General features: G+C 54.0%; 1 protein-coding gene across 1 annotated transcript; it reads left to right on the top strand.

Moving 5' to 3' along the window:
* The first annotated feature begins 634 nt into the window (after positions 1-634).
* On the top strand, positions 635-19,789 carry LOC122370172. The gene is made up of 23 exons (XM_043345534.1): positions 635-1,682; positions 2,093-2,382; positions 3,529-3,704; positions 4,475-4,629; positions 5,766-5,886; positions 6,138-6,328; positions 6,664-6,857; positions 7,275-7,403; positions 7,780-7,932; positions 12,474-12,662; positions 12,947-13,198; positions 14,484-14,669; positions 14,997-15,156; positions 15,314-15,454; positions 15,679-15,836; positions 16,350-16,457; positions 16,762-17,023; positions 17,310-17,462; positions 17,753-17,926; positions 18,189-18,364; positions 18,650-18,827; positions 19,042-19,181; positions 19,422-19,789. The coding sequence occupies exons 1-23, from the start codon at positions 635-637 to the stop codon at positions 19,614-19,616; spliced, it is 4,929 nt and encodes a 1,642-aa protein (XP_043201469.1). The 3' UTR covers positions 19,617-19,789.
* The last annotated feature ends 232 nt before the right edge of the window (positions 19,790-20,021 follow it).

Consider the following 20,021-nt stretch of genomic DNA (forward strand, 5'->3'; position numbering starts at 1 on the left):
TCCGCTAAGCTCTACAACGCTCCGTTTTCAAACGCCAGGGGGAGGGGGGTCGCACCAACGCCCTGCATGGGCGAAGGTGGCAAAACACCGTTTACGGGCGAGGGTTAATCAACGTCCAATCCCAATCATAGACATCTGTATACCCGGTATACAGAGGTCCATGGTCCAATTGATCCCCATGAGCTTACCACTAACATTTTCAAGTAGGTGCTAACTATAACGACCTCGCCCTGTGGCAGCGGCTCTCCCTGCTCCCCCGCGACCGGCGTTACCGCGCGGGACCGCCGCCGACCCTGACAGGCCGCCGGCCGCCGACAGGGGCCCGTCCAGGCCTACCCGGCGAGGGGTGCGCAGCCGGCGGCGCGGCTCCAGGGGCGGGCGGATCTGGAGAGCTGGAGAGCGGCCAGATCAGCTGTACATCGCCCAGCTTAACGTGCAGTCGGTGAAACCAAAACTGCTCGAACTGCGTGACGACATCGCGCAGCACAATTTTGACCTCATTGTATTATGTGAGACGTGGCTTAAGCCGGCCACACCCGATCGACTTTTACCGGTTCCCGGCTACCAGCTGCTGCGGAGAGACCGAGCTGACGGCAGGGGCTACGGCGGTGTCGCCGTTCTGGTGAGGGAGGGGATGGTGGCCACCGTGCTGGACGGACCTGACCGAGTCACAGCGGACTCCAGGCTAGAGTCGCTGTGGGTCCAGATCGGCACGGGCCCGCAGAAGGTAGTAATCTGCTCCCTCTACCGGCCGCCGGTGCAGACACAGGTCCGTGTCACCGCGGACCTCGACATACTGGAGCAGCAGCTGCAGCACCACATCACTCGCCACAGCGGACCGATCGTCATAGCCGGCGATATTAATATCAACACCGCGGACGGCGGCAGCGCTACGGCTACCAGACTCCGAGAGCTGTTTACCGCCTACGCAGTGCACCAGCATATCGACGGTGCTACGTTCCGGTCATCAGGCTCCACCATCGATGTGATCGCAACGAATCGTGGTGTTGAGCGGGCCGGGACGCTGCACTGTCACTACAGTCCTCACAACTGGTGCCGTGCGGTGGTGCCGACCCCGGGCCGCCGACCGGAGCGGTGCACTCTGGCAGGACGGAGCTGGCGCAAACTGGACACCGCCGAGGCGTGCCGCCGCCTGTGGGCCGTGGACTGGAGCCCTGTGTACCGCAGTGCTGACCCGGGCGAGCAGTGGGACTATTTTATCGCGGTGACTATGCCCATTATTGACAGTCTGGCCCCGGCCAGACGGTTCCGAGTGCGTAACCCGACGGCGCCCCCAGTGACGGAAGCCACAAAGGACCTAATGGCCCGGCGGCGGGCGGCGCTACGTGCCTCAGATCGTGCCTTGTATAAGGAACTGAACCGGCAGGTTAGGTCGGCCGTCCGCCGTGACACGCGAGAGGAGATCGACCGGCGCGTGCGGGAGAGCGGGCCGAGCTCCTTGTGGCGCAGTGTCCGGCCGGTCATCGCGGGGAAGCGGACGACCAAACCTTCACCGGACGCTGACACGGACGCAGTTAACCAGTACTTCGCCAGTATTGGGACCGCCACGGCCCGACAGGTGGACTCCGCGGGGCCCGAGCTGGCGGTGCGGCTGCCGCGCGTTTCCACCGGCCGTTTCCAGGTGGCACCCGTTACACCGGAACAACTGTCGTGTATCGTTGGTAGGATGGCCAGCAGTACATCGTGTGGCGCTGACGGACTATGTATGCGTTTTATCAAACAGTGTTTTGGCTCCATCTATCCCGTCATCACCCACATCGTCAATTCCAGCATCACCAGTCACAGCGTCCCTAGCTCATGGAAATTAGCCTTGATCCATCCCATCCAGAAATCACCCAAATCCACAGACGTAACCAACTTCCGCCCCATATCAATCCTTCCCACCATCGCCAAAATCACTGAACGCGTCGTTTACGAGCAGCTTTTTACCATTTCACCTGTCATCATTTATTCTCGTCTAGTCAGCACGGTTTTAGGACGAACCATTCTACCGACACCGCACTTTTAGATGTTACAGACCGAGTGTTTGAGGCTATGGACCGTAAGGAAATCACACTTTTGTGTCTTTTAGATCTGTCCAAATGCTTTGACGTCGTACCGCACGCCGGACTTTTACGTAAACTCGAACTGTACAATGTCGACACGCGCTGGTTTGAGAGTTATTTGGCCGACCACCAGCAGCAGGTGGTAGCTGAGAGCCACTCTGGCTCTCGAACTCTGTCGGCGGCGCTGCCGAACCCGATCGGCACCTATCAGGGGACATCGCTCGGACCGCTCTTGTACAGCATCTATGCTAATGATATGTCGCTATTCGTTGATGACGCGAGCATCGTGCAGTACGCGGACGACACTCAGGTTCTCGTGGGCGGGAGGCCCGGAGACATTGGCGCCCTGATCGGATCCATGGAACGAAATTTGTCACTGCTCTCGAACTGGTTTGGCAAAAATGGTATGAAAATCAACGCTCAGAAAACTCAGCTCATTGTTCTCGGCACTCGTCAAAATCTCCGGCAGCTTCCAACAGTCAGCATCAACTTTATGGGCGCCATTGTCCCCGGCTCTCCCGCGGTGCGGAATCTGGGTGTCGTATTTGACCAATGTATGTCGTTTGCCGCCCATACCGATGATGTCGTCCGGCGCTGCACAGGTATTTTAATCGGATTGAGTCACTCTAGACATATTTTACCACATTCGACGCTCACCACCCTAGTCCAAAGTCTAGTCATTTCGCTCATCCGCTATTGTATCAGTGTGTACGGCTCCTGCAATACCACTCAGCTCGCACGTCTGCAAAAGCTGCTGAATTTCTCAGCCCGTGTGATATCGGGGCGTCGGAAGTTTGATCATGTTAGTGACGTCCTGCGTGACCTGGGATGGCTGTCCGCGCGTAACATGTACTCATATCATGTGCTGACCCTATTGAAACGTATGCTGGTCACTGCGCAGCCCGAGTCAATCGCGAGTAGAATAGTGCATAGACGTGACGTACATCAGCGAGCCACAAGACAGACAGATATGCTACATGTGCCAAGAATCAAATCGGAGTCCGGGAGGAGACGATTCCTCTTTACCGCCGTGACAGCTTTTAATAGCCTACCACCGGCGATGTGTGACCTGAACCTGCGCGCGTTCAAGGCAGAGTTGCGCCGGCACTTGTTGCGACAACAGGCGGCTGACCGTTAGCAATGCTTCATGACGACACGTTTGTGAGAGAGTGACTGCGAACGAATGTCTGTCTGTGTGCGTGCGTGCGTATGTTTTTCCCACGACACCCATCATTTTATATTGCGACCCTGGTTCAGGAATAGCCATTTTTGTGGAATGAGCCTACGATGTCAAATAAATAAATAAATAAATAAATATAAAGGTATCACGCATCTTGTCTCTAGTTACTTTCGGCAATCATTCCTATCGCTATCATGAGTTCCCTTTGGCACGTGTCGGTCGGTTGGTTTGGATGACTCCGAATTCTCCCTCAGCTCGGTTCCGATGGCACGCGGTGAGCAGTACCACCTGAGAGTGAGCCAGGTCTCCGACTGGAGCGGCGCGCTGCGACTGGGGGTCACCTGGCACGACCCGGCCACGCTGACCTCCCTGCCGCGCTACTCGTTCCCCGACTTAATCCGGCGGCCCGGGTTCTGGGTGCGCACCATCCGCGAACAGCACCTCAGTGACGGCGCCAGGTGAGTGGGCGGGGGAGGGAGAGACAGGGAGGGACAGGGCGAGTGATTCGACAGAAATAAGACGGGATAGAGTTGGGACGGAAGACGGCTTAGGTGACGGGACGGGGTCAGCAACGGGACGAAATAAAATGAAGGAAGAGGTCTATACTCATTCCTAAACTTAAATTCACTCATTTCCTTCATTCAGCGAGACGGGACAGATAAAGGAACGGGTGACAAAGCGGGGTGTGTTATACGGGGTAGTGACGAAACAGGAGGTGTTACAAGATGTGGCCTGATCACTGTGTGGTCGTTGGTGGCCGGGCGACGGGACAGAGCAGCTGCCCTGTCGCGCGCGGAGTCGGGCGTCCACTTAGGGCGAGCTGATGGCGTGCCAACGGCTGTCCCCAAGGAGGCTGTCTTCGTCCCCAGTAAAAAGATTTAATTGGCCAATCGAAGATCCCATCAATGTGGGGCCGTTCGATTCGTTTGATTGATTTGGTCAGTCCTACATCGGACCACCGTTTATCGGAGCCACAAACGGAAGTGGTCGCGTAAGCTTTCAGGAAACGTATTATTAAACGAGACATAAACGTTCAGTGCGAAATTGACTTATAGCGTATGGGAAGTCAACATTTGCTGAACCTCTGTTCACTGAATTCTCACTAATAGCTGTTCAAAACGTGCATTCACGTGTGTAACGTGTGCAAATTTACCGGTCTAATCTGTCTAACCAGCTCCGCTCACCCCTGCCCTAATCATCTAACACCATCCACCTTCTGCATCCCCAGGATCCACTTTTGGCTGACACTGGACGGAGTTCTACACGTCTCGGTCAACCACCAGCAGGTCACCCGGCTGGCCACCGGCGTCGGCGAGGACAGGCCGCTCTGGGCCCTGGTGGACGTCTATGGCAACACACAGTCGGTCCAGGTCACCGGGGATGGTGAGATGATGGGGGCAGGTCACGGGGGGTGGTGAGAGACAAGGGTCAGGTCACTGGGGGTGGTGAGATGGAGACAGGGGTCAGGTCACCAGAAATGGTGAGATGATGGGTCAAGTCAGGTCACAGGAGATGGTGAGATGCCGGGGCCAAATAAGGTTATCGGAGGCATAATGAGATGCTGGGGAAGGGTTATCGGGTGCGGCGTAGTAGTTATTACATATACTGATGAAAACGCTACGGATTTGTGTTGCATTGAGAATAGTTTGACAGCCATCTTACTAGAGAGTGTACCTTTCCTCAGGAAAGAAGGGCTGTATGAACAGACCTGGTGTAATGCATGTCGGCTGTCCGACTCAGTGAATGCGATGGCGAAAACCACGGTGACGTGAAAACATGGCGCGGCCGGTGTAACCTGAGCAGGGGTTACACGAATGACGCGCAGCGTGACGCGTGACGCGAATATGTCGAGTGACGTGTGGCGCGGGCCTTGAGTGGTGCCGAGGGATTACGGCTGACACGGCACCACGGTGGGTCTGTCTGTCGGGGTCACGGCACGGCAGGTCTGTCTGTCAGGGACACGGCCATGTCTGTATTGTCAGGGGACAGGGGCACAGTGCGGTGGTCAGAGGCGTGTGATATATTGGCCCCTGTCTATCTGTGGGGATCGGGGCACAACATCCCGTTTCTGTCTGTCTGTTAGGAGCACAGCGCGGTCAAGGTCGTTTGACAGGGGATCCCTGCCGGAGGCTGCATGTCTGTCAGGGACACAAACAATATCTGTTTTCAGGGACGCAGCGCGGTAACTGGTCGGAAACGTCCAATGTAGACGCTTGACCGTGCGTCTGCCCCTATCGGGAATACAACATTCCGTGTCTGTCCATCGGATTGTGGGTCATTGGGGATCACGGTGCGGTCGGTCCAGTCAAAGGCGTGTGACGGATAGCATTCGTCGTGTAACCTCTCTCCAACAAAACGTCGATAGCAGTGTTGGTGGAGGAGTACGATATATAGGTTTATTATGCCAGTGTAGGTTATATGTGACATCTGCCAGAGGGGACACACCGATGCAAATCTTGTCGCGCTATCAAGGATCTAGCACCAACAGTTCGTGACCTATGCCCTGCGACCCGTTCCAGAGGAGACGCCTCTGGAGATTCTGGCCCGCGGTCAGGCGGCGCGGGACCTGTACCGTCAGGTGCGCAGGGCCGGCACTGTACCGGTGTACCGTAGTCGGCTCTTCATCATCGGGAACTGCGGGTAAGGGGTCACTTCTTACGACAAACGATGGGTATGATGCCGTGTAACGAGGCAATATTCCGCGCAACGAGGTAATCTAAATGTAATGACCCGACGACTACGACCTTGGATAGCCACAAAACGTCCCAATGACATCGTAGCCAGCACAGCCTTGTCTTTAGTACAACTATTGTGTCGCACCACTATCGACTGCCTTCATTTCACTCTGTCTGTGGAATGAAGACCCAGATCGACTGTCCTCCTTGCGCCAGGGCCGGTAAGACGACGCTGCGTCACCTGCTGCTGGGCAGCTCTGCCGTCAGCCAGCCACCGCCGACCGCCGGTCTGGACAGCTCGGATCTGTTCACATTTCCCGTGGACGACCCGTCGGCATGGCAACCGGACAGCGCCTCGGTGGGCAGCCGCCGGCCCAGCACCGGGCGCTGGTCGAGTGCCCAGAGAGGTTAGAGGGGGCTGTCTGGAATCGGTTACTGTCACTTTTATGTCATCAGCCAAAATCAATTTCACATGGGCCGCCGTCATCCCAGTGAAAGGTTTCCGGTCGCGCGCACAGAGAAATTAGCTGACATCTGACGAAGAGGACCATTCACTGCCTTTAGCTTGGAGGTTAGCTGTCTTGGACCATGAGGTACAGTCAGTCACTGTCACACTGTCTGTCGCCAGTTGCAAGCCAGTTACCGTCGTATTTCTCAACGTCACGTTTTCACTTTTTAGTATCACCTCTTCCCGTTATCGCATCACGTCTTTACATCACGTCTCTACCTCCACTTCTCTCAGAGCCGGAGGAAATTGAGGAAGAGTACCAGACGGCCATCGCGCGGAACGTGGTCAGAGAGCTGCTCAAGGACCGAAAGTCGCGGGAGATGGCCAAACGGAAGAGCCGCTCATCGTCGCGCCACTTCTCCAGCACGTTCAGGGTCAACCTCAGCCGCAGCAGCCTCAACAAGGTCATGCCCAGGAAGGATTTCGAGGTCAGTTAGACCGCTGAGCAAAGGACATCGCTCGATTGGTTTTTAATTGAATGTCCCTTAGCGTGGTCCCTTAGGTCAGTGTCACTGTCTGGTGTCTAATGCAAGGTTATCGATTTGGTAGAAGGTGCCACGCCCGCGGATACTCAGAATGACACATAAATAACGCAGCAGTCACTCCGGCACGCTCATTACCTATTTGAATATTTCATACTGAAATGACTGTCTGGTCACTGGACGAGAATGGCTATACGAAATTGGAGCTAATGCATATCATGAGACATTATGTCTGTAACTACTCGTAGGCTGTCCCGCATGACATGCATGTATTGCGGTACAGTATGCCCACACTCTCGGCCGCAACGAGTGATGCAGCTAGGCAGCGGAAGTGAGTCAAGTGACTTTTTCTGATGTGTTCAGGTAACTGACGAGGGTGCACTGAAGGAGCTGCCCCCGGAGATTGTCAGGCTGGTGGAGGAGATGCTGGCTGAATCTCCCGACAACAGCCAGGAGAGGAACGAGTCGCCCGAACCGGGACAGAAACAGCAGGTCGGTGGGACGGGACAGGGAAGGGATGGGACAACACGAGGCGGAACGGGACGATAGAGAACGAGCAGTAGTCACTTAAGAACGTTGGAGTGTCATAGGGGTTGATGTGTCTGTGTCTGACGTTTGTCAAGGGACGGACCAAGGACGGACGCGCTCCCTGCAACTAATGTAGTTATAATGCGCGGGCTGGCGGTCACTATGGCATAAGGCAGTAGTCACCCCAATTAAGCATATTCAGCCCTTATTGGGATAGCTGACAGCCCTGTACCGTTATCTAGCAGTCATTGTGAGATTGGTGGCAACTGGCAACCATTGTATCTGAAATGTGCCAGTCGCTGTATCTGACAGGTGACATCGACATGCCTACATTTAACAGGTGACGGTGAGTGTGTGGGACTGGAGCGGCGACCCGGAGTACGAGGCCGTGCTCCTCCCCCTGCTGGGCTACAGAGGCGTCTACCTGCTGGTGTTTGATGCCTCTCAGCCGCTGGATGGACCGGCTACCATTACCACCTGGGCGAAGGGTCAGGTGAGAGCAAGGGATAAGTTAGGATGGGGATTGGGGCATCAGGACAGGTCAGGGTGGGGTATGGGGATAGGTCAGGACGGGACACGGAATAGATCAAAGAGAGATCCGGTGAGAGATGTAAAGCGGGGCGCAGGAATATGCATAAGCTGGACACAGAGGTCAGAACCGTCAGGGCGAGGCACAGGGACAGGTCAGAGACGTATGGTACACAGGATATGTCACGGAAAGCCACGGGGATAGGTCAGTGCAGGGCCGAGTACAAATAGGCTGCAAGCCTGGGACACAGCAGATGCGGGTACGTGCTCACTTAACTGCAGCCGCAACGATCAACGCTAATCCAATCAATGCTTTATAGCATAGACTAAGTAACTTAAGTTCGGCCTTGCCTGTTAATGCCATCCATTACGATTAATTGTTAATTAAAAACGCATTGAAGAGGTTACAAAAATTAATCATGGTTTATGTCTGTCTATATTTACCTGGACAAGCATTGATTTTTCACGAAACGTCATCATTGGACTGCTTGACATTAACCCTCGCCCGCACATGCCATTTTCCCATCCTAGAACGCACATGGGGGGGGGGGGGTGGTTGCCACCACCCCCCGCGCCATTTCGTTCCTGTTGGAGATAGAGCTTAGCAGTAAAGACCAAAGATTCTTTGGGAAGAGACGAATCCAATGATACCCAGTTTTACCTTCTCAGGTCAGTCATTGACCTTCCAGGTCAGGTCAAACTAAAAAATGTTGCTGTTTTGGGTCACCGTTGGATATCAAGTGCGCTTCTTATCAAATACCGATGACGATGCTGTTTTCTGGTGCCAAGCCAGCTAGAACCTCTTAGTCACACTACCCGACCAGAATTTTGCTGCTGAGGTCATTTCAGGTCAAGTTAGGTCAAGGTCAATTATATGTATAATATATGACTGCGAGGCGCTGGTGGTGCAGCTGGGTACGACGCGCTCTGCATTTCTGGCCACCTGTTACCGCGCTCCAGACGCTGACCGAGAGATGGAGGCTGTGGCGGACCTCCTGCGCGGGCTCCACAGGACCGGCCGCCCGTTCCTCCTGGTGGGAGACTTTAACCTGCCAGAGATCCAGTGGTCGGGCGACAGAGAGGCCGAACTGAGGAGACGCACTGCACGAGCCACCACCTTCATCGACGCCCTCGCGGAGTGTGGCGCGGTTCAGTCGGTGACGGCGGCAACGAGAGGCGTCAACGTCCTCGACCTGGCGGTGTCATCAGGAGGCACTGTGACGTCGGAGGTGCGGGACCAGCTGTTCGCCTCCGATCATCGTGTGGTCGAGACGCGTCTCAGAATCGACACCGGCCCCACGCCCCGAGCATCCAGAACCAGGGTCTACAACTATAAGCGCGCTGACTTCGCCGGCCTGCGTCACGCCTTGCGCGCGGTGCCCTGGACTGTGCTCGAGGCTATGGACGTCAACGGTGCAGTAGAGTTTTTCTATGATGCCGTATTCGCCGCTGTTAGTGACTATGTGCCTATCATAGAGCTGCGCCAGAAATACCCACCATGGTTCGATCGCACTATCAGGGATCTCCTACGGGAGAAGGAACGGGCCCACAGGCGTAAGAAGGCGGACCCCTGCGCTGCGAATGTAGAGCAGCATGCTAGAGCCAAAGCTGAGTTTAAACGTCAGGCTGATGCCGGATATAGAGCGTATTTGTTGGGCCTCGTCCGTGATTTTAAGGATAATCCCAAGCGATATTGGACTTTTATCAAGTCCCTGAAGTCAAATAACCACGTATCTCCTGTCTTAGAGTATGCTGGTAGGCTGGTGACAGAGGCGTCTGCTAGAGCTAACTGTTTCAACCAGTGCTTCTCAGAGAAGTTCAGCGCGCCCTACGTCGGCGACTTACCAGCCGCCCCTGTTCTCGACGCCCCAGGCCTGTCCACGTTCACCGTACCCTGTGGTCGAGTGGCACAGCTCCTGCGTGAGCTCAGCCCTCACAAGGCCTGCGGCGCTGACGGCCTCAGTGCACGAATTATTCACGAGTGTGCTGAGGAGATTGCGATCCCTCTCGACATCATATGTCGATTGTCGGTGCGGTCCGGAGTGTTCCCATCGTCATGGAAGCGGGCCAACATCATTCCCGTCTTCAAAAAGGGCTCTAAAAAGCTTCCATCTAACTACAGACCGGTATCTTTATTATCACTCTGCTCAAAAATTCTGGAGAAGGTAGTGTGCGAGGACCTGCTCCGTGCATGTCTTCCTGCACTGCCTCCTTCCCAGCACGGATTTCTTCCAAAACGCTCTTGCATGAGCAACCTTACCTGTTTCTTGGAACACTGCTGGACCTCACTGACAAAGGGATCGCAAACGGACGCTATCTACACAGATTACTCGTCAGCTTTTACCAGTGTAAGCCACAAGCTGCTTTTACACAAGCTGGAGCACTCTTTTAACATATCGGGTCTTGCACTTGGCTGGGTTGAGTCTTACCTTAGCCAGCGGTCCCAGCGTGTAGTGCTGGATGGAAAACACTCTGACTGGACTCCGGTCATCTCCGGAGTGCCGGAGGGCAGCATCTTGGGCCCCCTGCTCTTCACCTGCTTTGTCGCTGACCTCCCTAAACACATCGGGTCATCTTGCTTGTCATACGCTGACGACGTCAAATTTTTTCACCGTGTATCCTCTCCTGAGGATGCCCACGCCCTTCAGGCTGACTTGGACCGTCTCAGCCGGTGGTCAAGGACCTGGCACCTGAAGCTCAACCCGGCCAAGTGCAAGACCATCACCTTCACTATGCGCTCATCACCTCATGTCGCTTCATACGCGCTCGACGGTCACCAGCTCGAGAGGTGTGTTAACGTGCGTGACCTTGGCATCATCTTAGATAGCAAGCTTAACTTCGCAGACCATGTTGATGCTATAGTCTCGAAGTCGAACCGCATGCTGGGCTTGCTGATGAGGAGCATGCAGGTCTCGACACGGGTGCATCGAGCGCAGTTCGACTGTGTCGCAGCCCTCACCGCCTACAAGGCTCACGTGCGTTCCGTAATGGAATACGGCTGTGTTATCTGGTCGGGTGCCGCTGTCACCCACCTGCGCCGATTAGAGCGACTACAGCACCGTTTTCTCATGTGGCTGGGCGCCCGGACACAGGCGAGGTGCCCTTCACTCGACTATGCATCGCTGCTTAAACTGTTCGGCTGCGAATCAGTGAGGTCACGATTCACACAGTGTGACATCAACTACATGCGCTCCGTGTTCAGTGGTCGCTTGGACTGTCCCGACATCTTGGCCATGTTTTCTCTATCGGCACCCGGCCGTCGCACGCGCCGTCCCGAGCTCTTTCATGTGCCGCGCGGAAGAGTGGACACTGTGAAGCGAGGATTTCTGATTCGTCTTCCCCAGCACGTGAACTCGCTTGTCCACAGCAGCCCCGACGCCGATTTCTTTATGCCTAGCTGCAGGCTAAGGTCGGAGATAGCCAAATTTGCTGACGACCAGGGAACATACTTAGCCTAAGGTCACTGATGTAGCTCCTCATGTAGCAACTAGCCGTTACCGGTTTTATTCTCATTGTCATTGTCTACGCTCATTTTTCGTCTTTTTTGTCTTTTTATTTCATCCACTGTCATTCTTGCTTATACCTACACTCTTTTAGGATTTCAGGCTATTGCCTGTGCTGTTTACTTTTAGGGGATTTCTCATGTCAGTATACTTTTAGCCTCGCTCATTAGCCAGGTGCCTATACTTGTATATTCTCTTAGGCTTTTGCTCATGTCTTCTATATTCTTAGGCTGTTGCCTGTCGGTTTACTTTTAGGCTCTTGCCATCTTGTTAATTTATTTGGATTTTGATCAGTGTTATCATTCATATTTATTTCCATCCAGTGTGTGTGAGTGGTTGTTATTGTCAGTGTGCGACTGCATCCGTAAGTGGGGCTTTGCCTGTGGACGCTATGCCAATAAATAAACAAATATGTGTTTGTATGTCTGTGTGTGTCTGTGTGTATACTGATGTGTGCACCGATTGTTTTTGGGTCCATATCACATAAAATCATGATCTGAGAAGCTTTTACCAAAAATGCAGTCAAAAAACTTCACAAAAAGTAAATTCAGCTTGCCTAAAACGCAATTATCTTAGATGACCTAGGTTGACCTTGACCCTGACCTTGACCCCTGTACATCGTCGAACAACATGTTCCATGATAGGTGGGAGGTAAGACTGGCAAAAAAGGCCGAAATCAGGGTGTCAAAAGCTCACAAGGCCCATGGCAAACGCAAGATGTTGAGAATTGGCCATTTGGGTCATGACATGACCTGAAAAACAAGGTCATATCTCCGAAACCAAAAATCACAGAAACTTGAAATTTTCAGTGAACGTCAAGAAAGGATAGTCGAGCAGCTATACAAAAAATCAGCCTTCTAGCTCTAAAAATGTTGAGTGCAGAGCAGAAAGACTGCCTGGGGGGGTGGCAACCACCCCCCCCCCCCATTGTGCGGGCGAGGGTTAACAAATGTCACCGAACCCTGACCTGACCTCCCCTGACTGCCGTTCGCGCACTGCACAGGCTAGCGAGACTCCGGTGGAGGGCCGCACTCGTCTGGACCAGCTGCTCGACTGGCTGCAACTGGTGCACACAGCTGCCACACCGGGCTCAGCTGGCGAGGGGCTCGGCACGGGCACCCTGGCGCCGCCCGTGCTACTGGTGGGTGTGTGGAGCACACAGGACGACCGGCCGCCGCCCACAGAGACGGAGGTGGGTACGGGAGGCGCAACGGAGAATTACACAAAACATCCGTTGTTGGTCGTTTGCTGCACGGAGAATGAGGTTGCTTAGGGTCTTGGCTTATCGGTTTAGTGAAACTAGGCAGTATGGGAGAAGGGCAAATAAACGATTTCATGGTTGCAACACTCTCCTCCACATCTCATAGTGCAAACTGTAATGCGTTCATATGATAATTTTCGATATGAACGCATTACAGTTTGCACTATGAGAGCCTGCCACTCCCCGTGACGCCAACTCCTCCCATCTCCCCGCAGCTGCAGCAGAGCCGTCAGCTCATCCGTCAGGCCCTGGAGGGCCGGCTCAGCGGCCGGCACGTTCACAGCCAGGTGTTAACCGTGCCAATATCGGGGGACGCGGCGGCCCTGAACGCCCTCAGAGGCTGTCTCGGGCAGCTGACTCTGAGCCAGGCGTATATGGGTGAGAAGGTGCCCGTACGGTGGCTGCGGCTCGAAGAGGAGGTGGCCAGGAGGGTGCGATCCGGGCTGGTGGTGGCTACATGGCCAGAGGTGAGAGGGTGGAGAGGGAGAGAAGGAGAGAGGGAGAGAGAGAGTGAAAGAGAGAGAGAGAGAGAGAGAGAGAGAGAGAGAGAGAGAGAGAGAGAGAGAGAGAGAGAGAGAGAGAGAGAGAGAGAGAGAGAGAGAGAGAGAGAGAGAGAGAGAGAGAGAGAGAGAGAGAGAGTCGTAGAAAGACGGCGAAAACGGCAATCGAAAGCTCTCAACAAGGCGGATCTTAAGAGCCCAATTTTTTTTTGCTTAAGTAAGTCAGAGGTCAGGTCAAGGTCAGGTCAAGGGTACAAAATGCAAGTTTCTACAGTATCGGCCTTGCACCGTAGTTGCCGAAGAATGGACTGAGACTGATTGCCCAAAACGTGTTCTTAGACTACCAAGACAATATTCGTTGCATACAATGTCATTCAAAGGTCAAGGTCAAGGTCAGGTCAGGTCACCAAAAACAAAATATAGAAAAGGGCATGTGCGACACATGTTTTATGGGTCATTTTACTCATAGAATCAATCGGCACACTCAATAAGTGATATGGACCACCTCTGGATGAATCTCAGGTCGAGGTCAGGTCAAGGTCAGGTCAAGTGAGGTCAAATTTTGAAGTTGGTTGTTAAGGCCTAAAAAGGTGTCTATCTGATGCAGTTTTTCACGGCGAATCGAATGGTGCTATTTTTGTTTCTGTACGAGGTCTAGAACTTCCAAAAAATCATTTTTCAAAATTTTTGTGTGTCGTGACGTCATACAATTTTGAATAACTCCAACATTTTTGAACCGATTCTTCTAAAAATTGGTATGTTGGTGCACATAGACCACTTTCTGACATATATTCCGGTTTTTTCGATGCACTCAAAATTTTGGATTTTATAATTATTTTCCCAAAAAAGTCAATTTTTTGAGAAAAAAAAAATTGGGCCAAAATCCAAAATTTTCAAAAAACCGAGATAGCCATTTGATAGACAAAGTAGAATCACGTATAACCTTTTTTGTTACGTCTTGATTCCTTTCAAAATGAAGATGTTAGCGGCGTTTGAAATTTTGCCGTTTTTGAGGCGAAAATGGCGAACATGACGTCACTAAAACGTCAATTTCTCAAAAAATTTCCGACGGATTTCGCTCAAATTTTCAGGGAACGTGTCAAATTGATGTATGATAAGGTATCGAAAGTTTGACGTCACTGGCGTAACGCGTTTAGAATTTATTGGCGAAAAACGGGAGGGGGCAGATTCTGCCCCCCCCCCCAGCGGGGCGCGGGACATACCTCTCACTGCCCCACGCCCCTTCCCCCAGATGGAGACGATGGCGGCGGAGCACGACGTGGCCGGTGAGGAGCTGACGACCTTCCTGCGCTTCCACCACGACCAGGGCAGTCTGCTGCTGCACGGAGACGGCCCGCACCGGCTGGTGCTCCTCTCGCCCCAGTGGCTCGTTCAGCTCTTCGCTGACGTCATCAACGCCAAACGGAAATACTACCAGGTGAGCACGCTTCACTACTAGCATTCGTAAATGAGTTCAACATATATAATTGGAGCTACTATGTAGTCGGAGCCACTCATTACCCATATAACTATCTTGCATCAGTTGCGTCTGTTGCATATTTCCTGTCACTACTGGGCTCATAGATGGAAAAAGCTAGTCAAAAGAGCCTGGACTTATGGAAGCCATCCCAAAGAACCATCGCAGACAGCCCTCGTCTAACCCACTGTTGCCACCACTAGACCAGCCTGACCCCTAACATCACCATCAAGTCGAACGACACTGTTACAATCCGGTGTGATCTTACCGACTCATTGTTACTGACAGTCGGCGCCCAGCGGCTGGCGGCGTCTGGAGTCCGAGGGGGTGGTGGAAGCGGCCTTGCTGAGTCGACACTGGGACCAGTTGACCAACAGTGCCATCACATTGGGCGTCCTGCGCCGACTGGGGCTGGTCTGCCCGCTGGCGCCGCCGCCGCCACTCTACGGTTAGTCACTGGGAAGTGGGATACCGACGTGGCCGGTTGTGAGCTGATACGTCCATTTTGCAAATTTATCTTCCATCGGATAATATCCGATATTCACATCACTTCGAGATATGACCTGACTCTGACTTACCACCTGACCTCTGACCTCTGTTCCCAGACCTGGCGGAGAGCGTGCCTCTTCCCGAGCTGCTGCTGCTGCCCAGCCTCATCTCCCCTCAGGCGAGGAGCTCAGAGGAGACCCCTCGGTCACCCTCTGACTCGCTGACCCTCTTCATCGACTTCTGCGGCTTCCTCACCGGTGAGAAATGACCTTAAATTGAGATGTGACCTCTAGTGCTGAGCGCAGACCTCCACCACGATTGTCCTATATTAATCGATAATTTGCATCGATGACCTCATCAAACGATTATGACTGAATAGTTTCCCGTCATCAACTGAATTCAAGAATCATTCATCGATGAGGCATGGCCGAACCACAATGAGCCGTACCAAACTATGCTAACTTCACCCTCTACTGTCTAGCGAGTCTGGTGAGTCAGCTGGTGGTACGGCTGGCCGTCTGGACCCAGGAGAGCTCCCACCGGGCGCCACACGTGTCCTACGGCCGGGCGCGGCTCTTCGTGGACGGCTCGCACGAGCTGCTGCTGACCGCGGCGCCGCTCCACCTGGCCAGAATACAGGTGAGCAGCCATCCGCTCTTTGGAAACTGAGAAACCGTCCTATCTTCGCCCACTGAGGAACCGTCCTCTCTCCGTTCACCGAGAAACCGTCCGCTCTTTGTCCACTGAACAACCGTTCTCTCTTCGTCCACTAAGCAGCCATCCACCCTCCATCAACGAGCGACCGTCCACTCTTCGTGAAGGGTTCATAGTTGCTGCTGACCGTGGCACAGCTGCACCAGGCCAGAATACACGTGAGAGGAGACCAAACCCACCATTGGATCCAGCAGTCCCGTCCTTGGTCCGAATAGCGACAACATCGTAATTCGTTCGTACCGATATTCGAGTAGGTACCCAAAGATTTCAGTATGGAGTTCAGTGAAGATTTAGGATAGGTTAGCAGTGTCTTTAGGAGGAGCTGTTGGCGTGCATTGTGTATGCGGCAGCTGGAAGTTTCAATGAAACCGGCTATCGCTGGTAAAGTCAGCTGTCAGCTGGCGGCTGATCGTATAAAACACGTATGTTGTCCTGCAGGTGACGGTGGCGCGGATATCTGTGCTGATGGAGGACGGACTGGAGTCGTACCCCACCCTGCCGGACTGCGGACCCACCGGGGGACCCAGCCCCGACGCCTGTCTCCAGGTCAGTACGAACCCACCGGGGACTCGGCCCCACGTGGGGACCCAGCCCCGACGTCTGTCTGCAGGTCAGTCACGAGACGTGGTCTCTAATTAACGGAAGGCAGTCGCAAATATCAGTCATAGAATTTGGTCAAGAAGGCCAGTCACTTGACAGAATCACGGAGGTCGGCTTTGCTTGAAATGATAACGTGGAACGCCATGGTTTCTTGCTAATACAAAATAGCAATACCATGTAGACAGTTTTAGCATATATACCGACTTTCGTCGACACGATATCTGTAGCATTCACCATTGTCCCGTTCCAGATACATCGCCGACTGGACTCCACATTAGCCGAGGTGCGCGCGGCACTGTGCCGCCGTCTGCAGTGGCAGTTTACCGTCGAGTGTCCGTGCGGCCGTCCGTGCACCGTCCACCGGCGCGCCGACTGCCCGGCCCCCGAGTGTCTGCACACGCTGCCGCTGAACCAGTGCCTCTCCGGAGACACCGTCTACTGCGACTTCCGACGGGTGTCCGTGGAGCACGTGAAGCGCTGCTTCGAGCGCCGCCAGCCCGACCGGACGACCGGTCAGTGGACGGGGCAGATGAGGAAAGTGGCAGATTGAGAACCGCCATATCCATTCTTTCTTGATGAAGTGGCAAAAGGTTCAACGTGAAATACGTTACGAACTACATGAGGCAGTAGCTACTCGTGGCATTGCTTGCTTCAAGTGACGCAAATGGCCATGTCAGGTTGTCCGAACCATGTCCCATACTCATCACACCTTTAGACTGTCACCCCAATGGGGTCCAATAAAATCTAAATCTGAATCTGAATCAGTCCCAGCTGATCCCCGCCCTGATGTTCCCTCAGAAGTCAGCCTGGCACCTGTGCTTCCCGCCCGCTACCTAAGTCGCCACGAGAGTCTCAGCTCGGCCTCTGCGCCTCAGTGGGTCAAACAGGCCGCCAAACTGCTCAACGCCGGAGGACCCGGATCAGACTGGATGGCAGTCGCCAAGAAAATCGGTCAGCTGGGTTCTGAGGCGGACGGGTTGGGAGGAACACTAGCAGGGATGCTGGAATCGTACATATTCTGTTGGATGTCCAATACAGGGAGCTGAGAAGATCAGTATGTTAAGGTCACTATGTATTGCATGGGAGAAAACACGCTAAAACGTATTGTTTCAACGTATTCGTCTTGCAAATTCCTTGTAAAATGGTGCGATTTCTAGCGGCGGAAAGTCGAGGCTTCGTTTCCTTCAGCCCGGTACCCATTACCGGCACTCAAATTTGTCTTAAGGGCATTCCACCGGCAGGATACCGTGAGCACAAGATATCCGAGTTTGACGACTGTCTGGACCCGGGCCTAGCGCTCATCACCGACTGGATGCAGATCTCGGGCAACAACGGCTTCAGCTTGGACATGCTCTGTGCTGTGCTGGATAGTCTGGCCAGAGACGACATCTGCGCCGTGCTGAGGAACGTCTCCAGTGAGTAGATACGGTTGGCTTCTAGCCGCTAAAAGAGCAGTGAGTGCCAGTTCCTTTCTGGAGTAAGCACTCCATCTGACACTCATTGAAACATTTTATTCACCATGAGGAGGGAGACTTCGATCAAAGCCCGTTAATGTGAAATGGCTGTCTTACCATACACATTCCACCATACTTTGACTATCCCTTTTGGATGTGCATCCAACTCCATGCATTCCGTCTTCCCAGCTACCCACTGACCGGCCCACTGCCCGCGCCGCAGAGCCGGAGAGCCCAGCGCCAGTGTTTATCAGCTACCAGTGGGACCACCAGGAGGAGGCGGTGCGGCTGCGCGGACGGCTCGAGAGCACCGGCCTCCGCTGCTGGATGGATGTCGGACAGATGGGCGGGGGCGACCTGCTCTACGAGAAAATCTACCAGGGTATCAGCGGCGCCAAGGTGAGCAGGATGACTGAGACTGCGACTGTGACCAGTGGACTGTGACTGTGTTAGGTCGACTAGCCGCGACCTCACGGCACTTACCGAATGCGACGAATCCCGATGGGCATTGGAGCAATCCCGTGCGAGCCAGGGTGATAATGATAAGATTTTATATGTAGAAGACGATACGTCATAAAATGAAGAATTTGCGACGCTGTGTACAAATAAATTGCGAACGACGCATTCACTTGCCCCCGAAGGCAGAAACTCCCGCAGCTGACCGGCTGGCTGGTGTTCTCGCAGGTGTTTGTGGCCTGTCTGAGCCAGCAGTACCTGCAGTCACAGCTGTGTCTGCGCGAGGCGCACCTGGCCGACCTCCTGCAGCTCAAACTGGTGCCCGTCCTGCTGGAAAAGATGCCGTGGCCTCCTGCCGGATCGCTGGCGCTAGTCTTCTCACAACTCGTCTATGTGGACTTCGCAGGTTAGTGAGACCGGAGGCGGGGGTTAAATACAGGCTAGGGAGATCAGCGTTTGGGCGAGGCTAGAGAGGCCTGGGATTCTTCGCCGGCTATTGAGACCGAGCTTTCGGTGAGGGGAATGCCCGTGAGTTAGACATGGATATTGTGAATTGGTGACGCCGGGCATGGTGGCTGTCCGCCTGTGTGACCGTCTGTGACTGAGTGACCCCTCTGTAGGTGTGGGCTGCCACGGCGGCCGCGGCAGGAGTGTCGACTGGGCGCGCCGGGCCGATGAGCTAGTCCGACAGGTCAGCCAGCTGCTGCCGGTGGACGAGCGAACCGACACCGGGGTTGTGCAGGAGCAGATGCAGCTCGAGGTGAGTCGAAAAACCGGGAGAGGTCGGGGGCATGGGTCGATAAATTTCTGTCCCAGCAAGAAGTCGGTCACCTGAGATAAGGGCATCGCTGAGGTGACCAGTTATAGAAGTGCAAAATGGAGTCGTTTTGTCAATAGATCCATTTTGTAGAAGAGTTCCCTATTGGTTTACGATTCAGAAACGAGATTGGGTGTGAGACAGCGATGTAGCCTGACCCTGACCTGGGTCCCCCGTCTGCAGCAGGTGACCGACGCCGGCACGGGCGGCTCCGACTCTGACGCGCCGGCCGAGTCGCCGCCGCCGCCCGAGCCGCCCGTCTCGCCGCCGCCCTGGCAGCCGCCGCCGGCCGCCGAGCCGCCCTCGCCGCCCTCACTCAGTCAGAGACTAAAGATGGCCGCCGTCGGCTGCCTCACCTGCCGAATACCCGTGATCTGAATCGCGAAACGAACGGTCTGAATATGAAATCGTTCGAAATGGTGCTTTGAACCTAGCCTCTTGGAGTACACTGGGCCATCGCATCTTTGTGAGCTGCTAATGGGCAAAGAGCTGCACAGACTTCGTGCGTTTCAAAGTGTGCGGCTACGGAGGAACTACAAGCAGAGGCTAAGAAAAGGCGAAATGGCATATTTACGTCTGGACAACGAGTTGCGTTGGAGAGGCCGGAAATAGTGGCGATTTCAGGACCGCAAGAATGGACCGTCATTGGAATGATTCTTTTTTAAACCGTGCACTGTTTTCGGCCGGAATTTAATAGTTGATACAAAATATTTTGTAATTACGTTGTCACCAAGAATGAATGCAATCAGGGCTAAATTTTTAATACTATTGCATTTTGTCAAG

The sequence above is a fragment of the Amphibalanus amphitrite genome, unplaced genomic scaffold (genome assembly GCF_019059575.1).
Source record: "Amphibalanus amphitrite isolate SeventyFive unplaced genomic scaffold, NRLGWU_Aamphi_draft 001106F_arrow, whole genome shotgun sequence".
NCBI classification, from domain to species: Eukaryota; Metazoa; Arthropoda; class Thecostraca; order Balanomorpha; family Balanidae; genus Amphibalanus; species Amphibalanus amphitrite.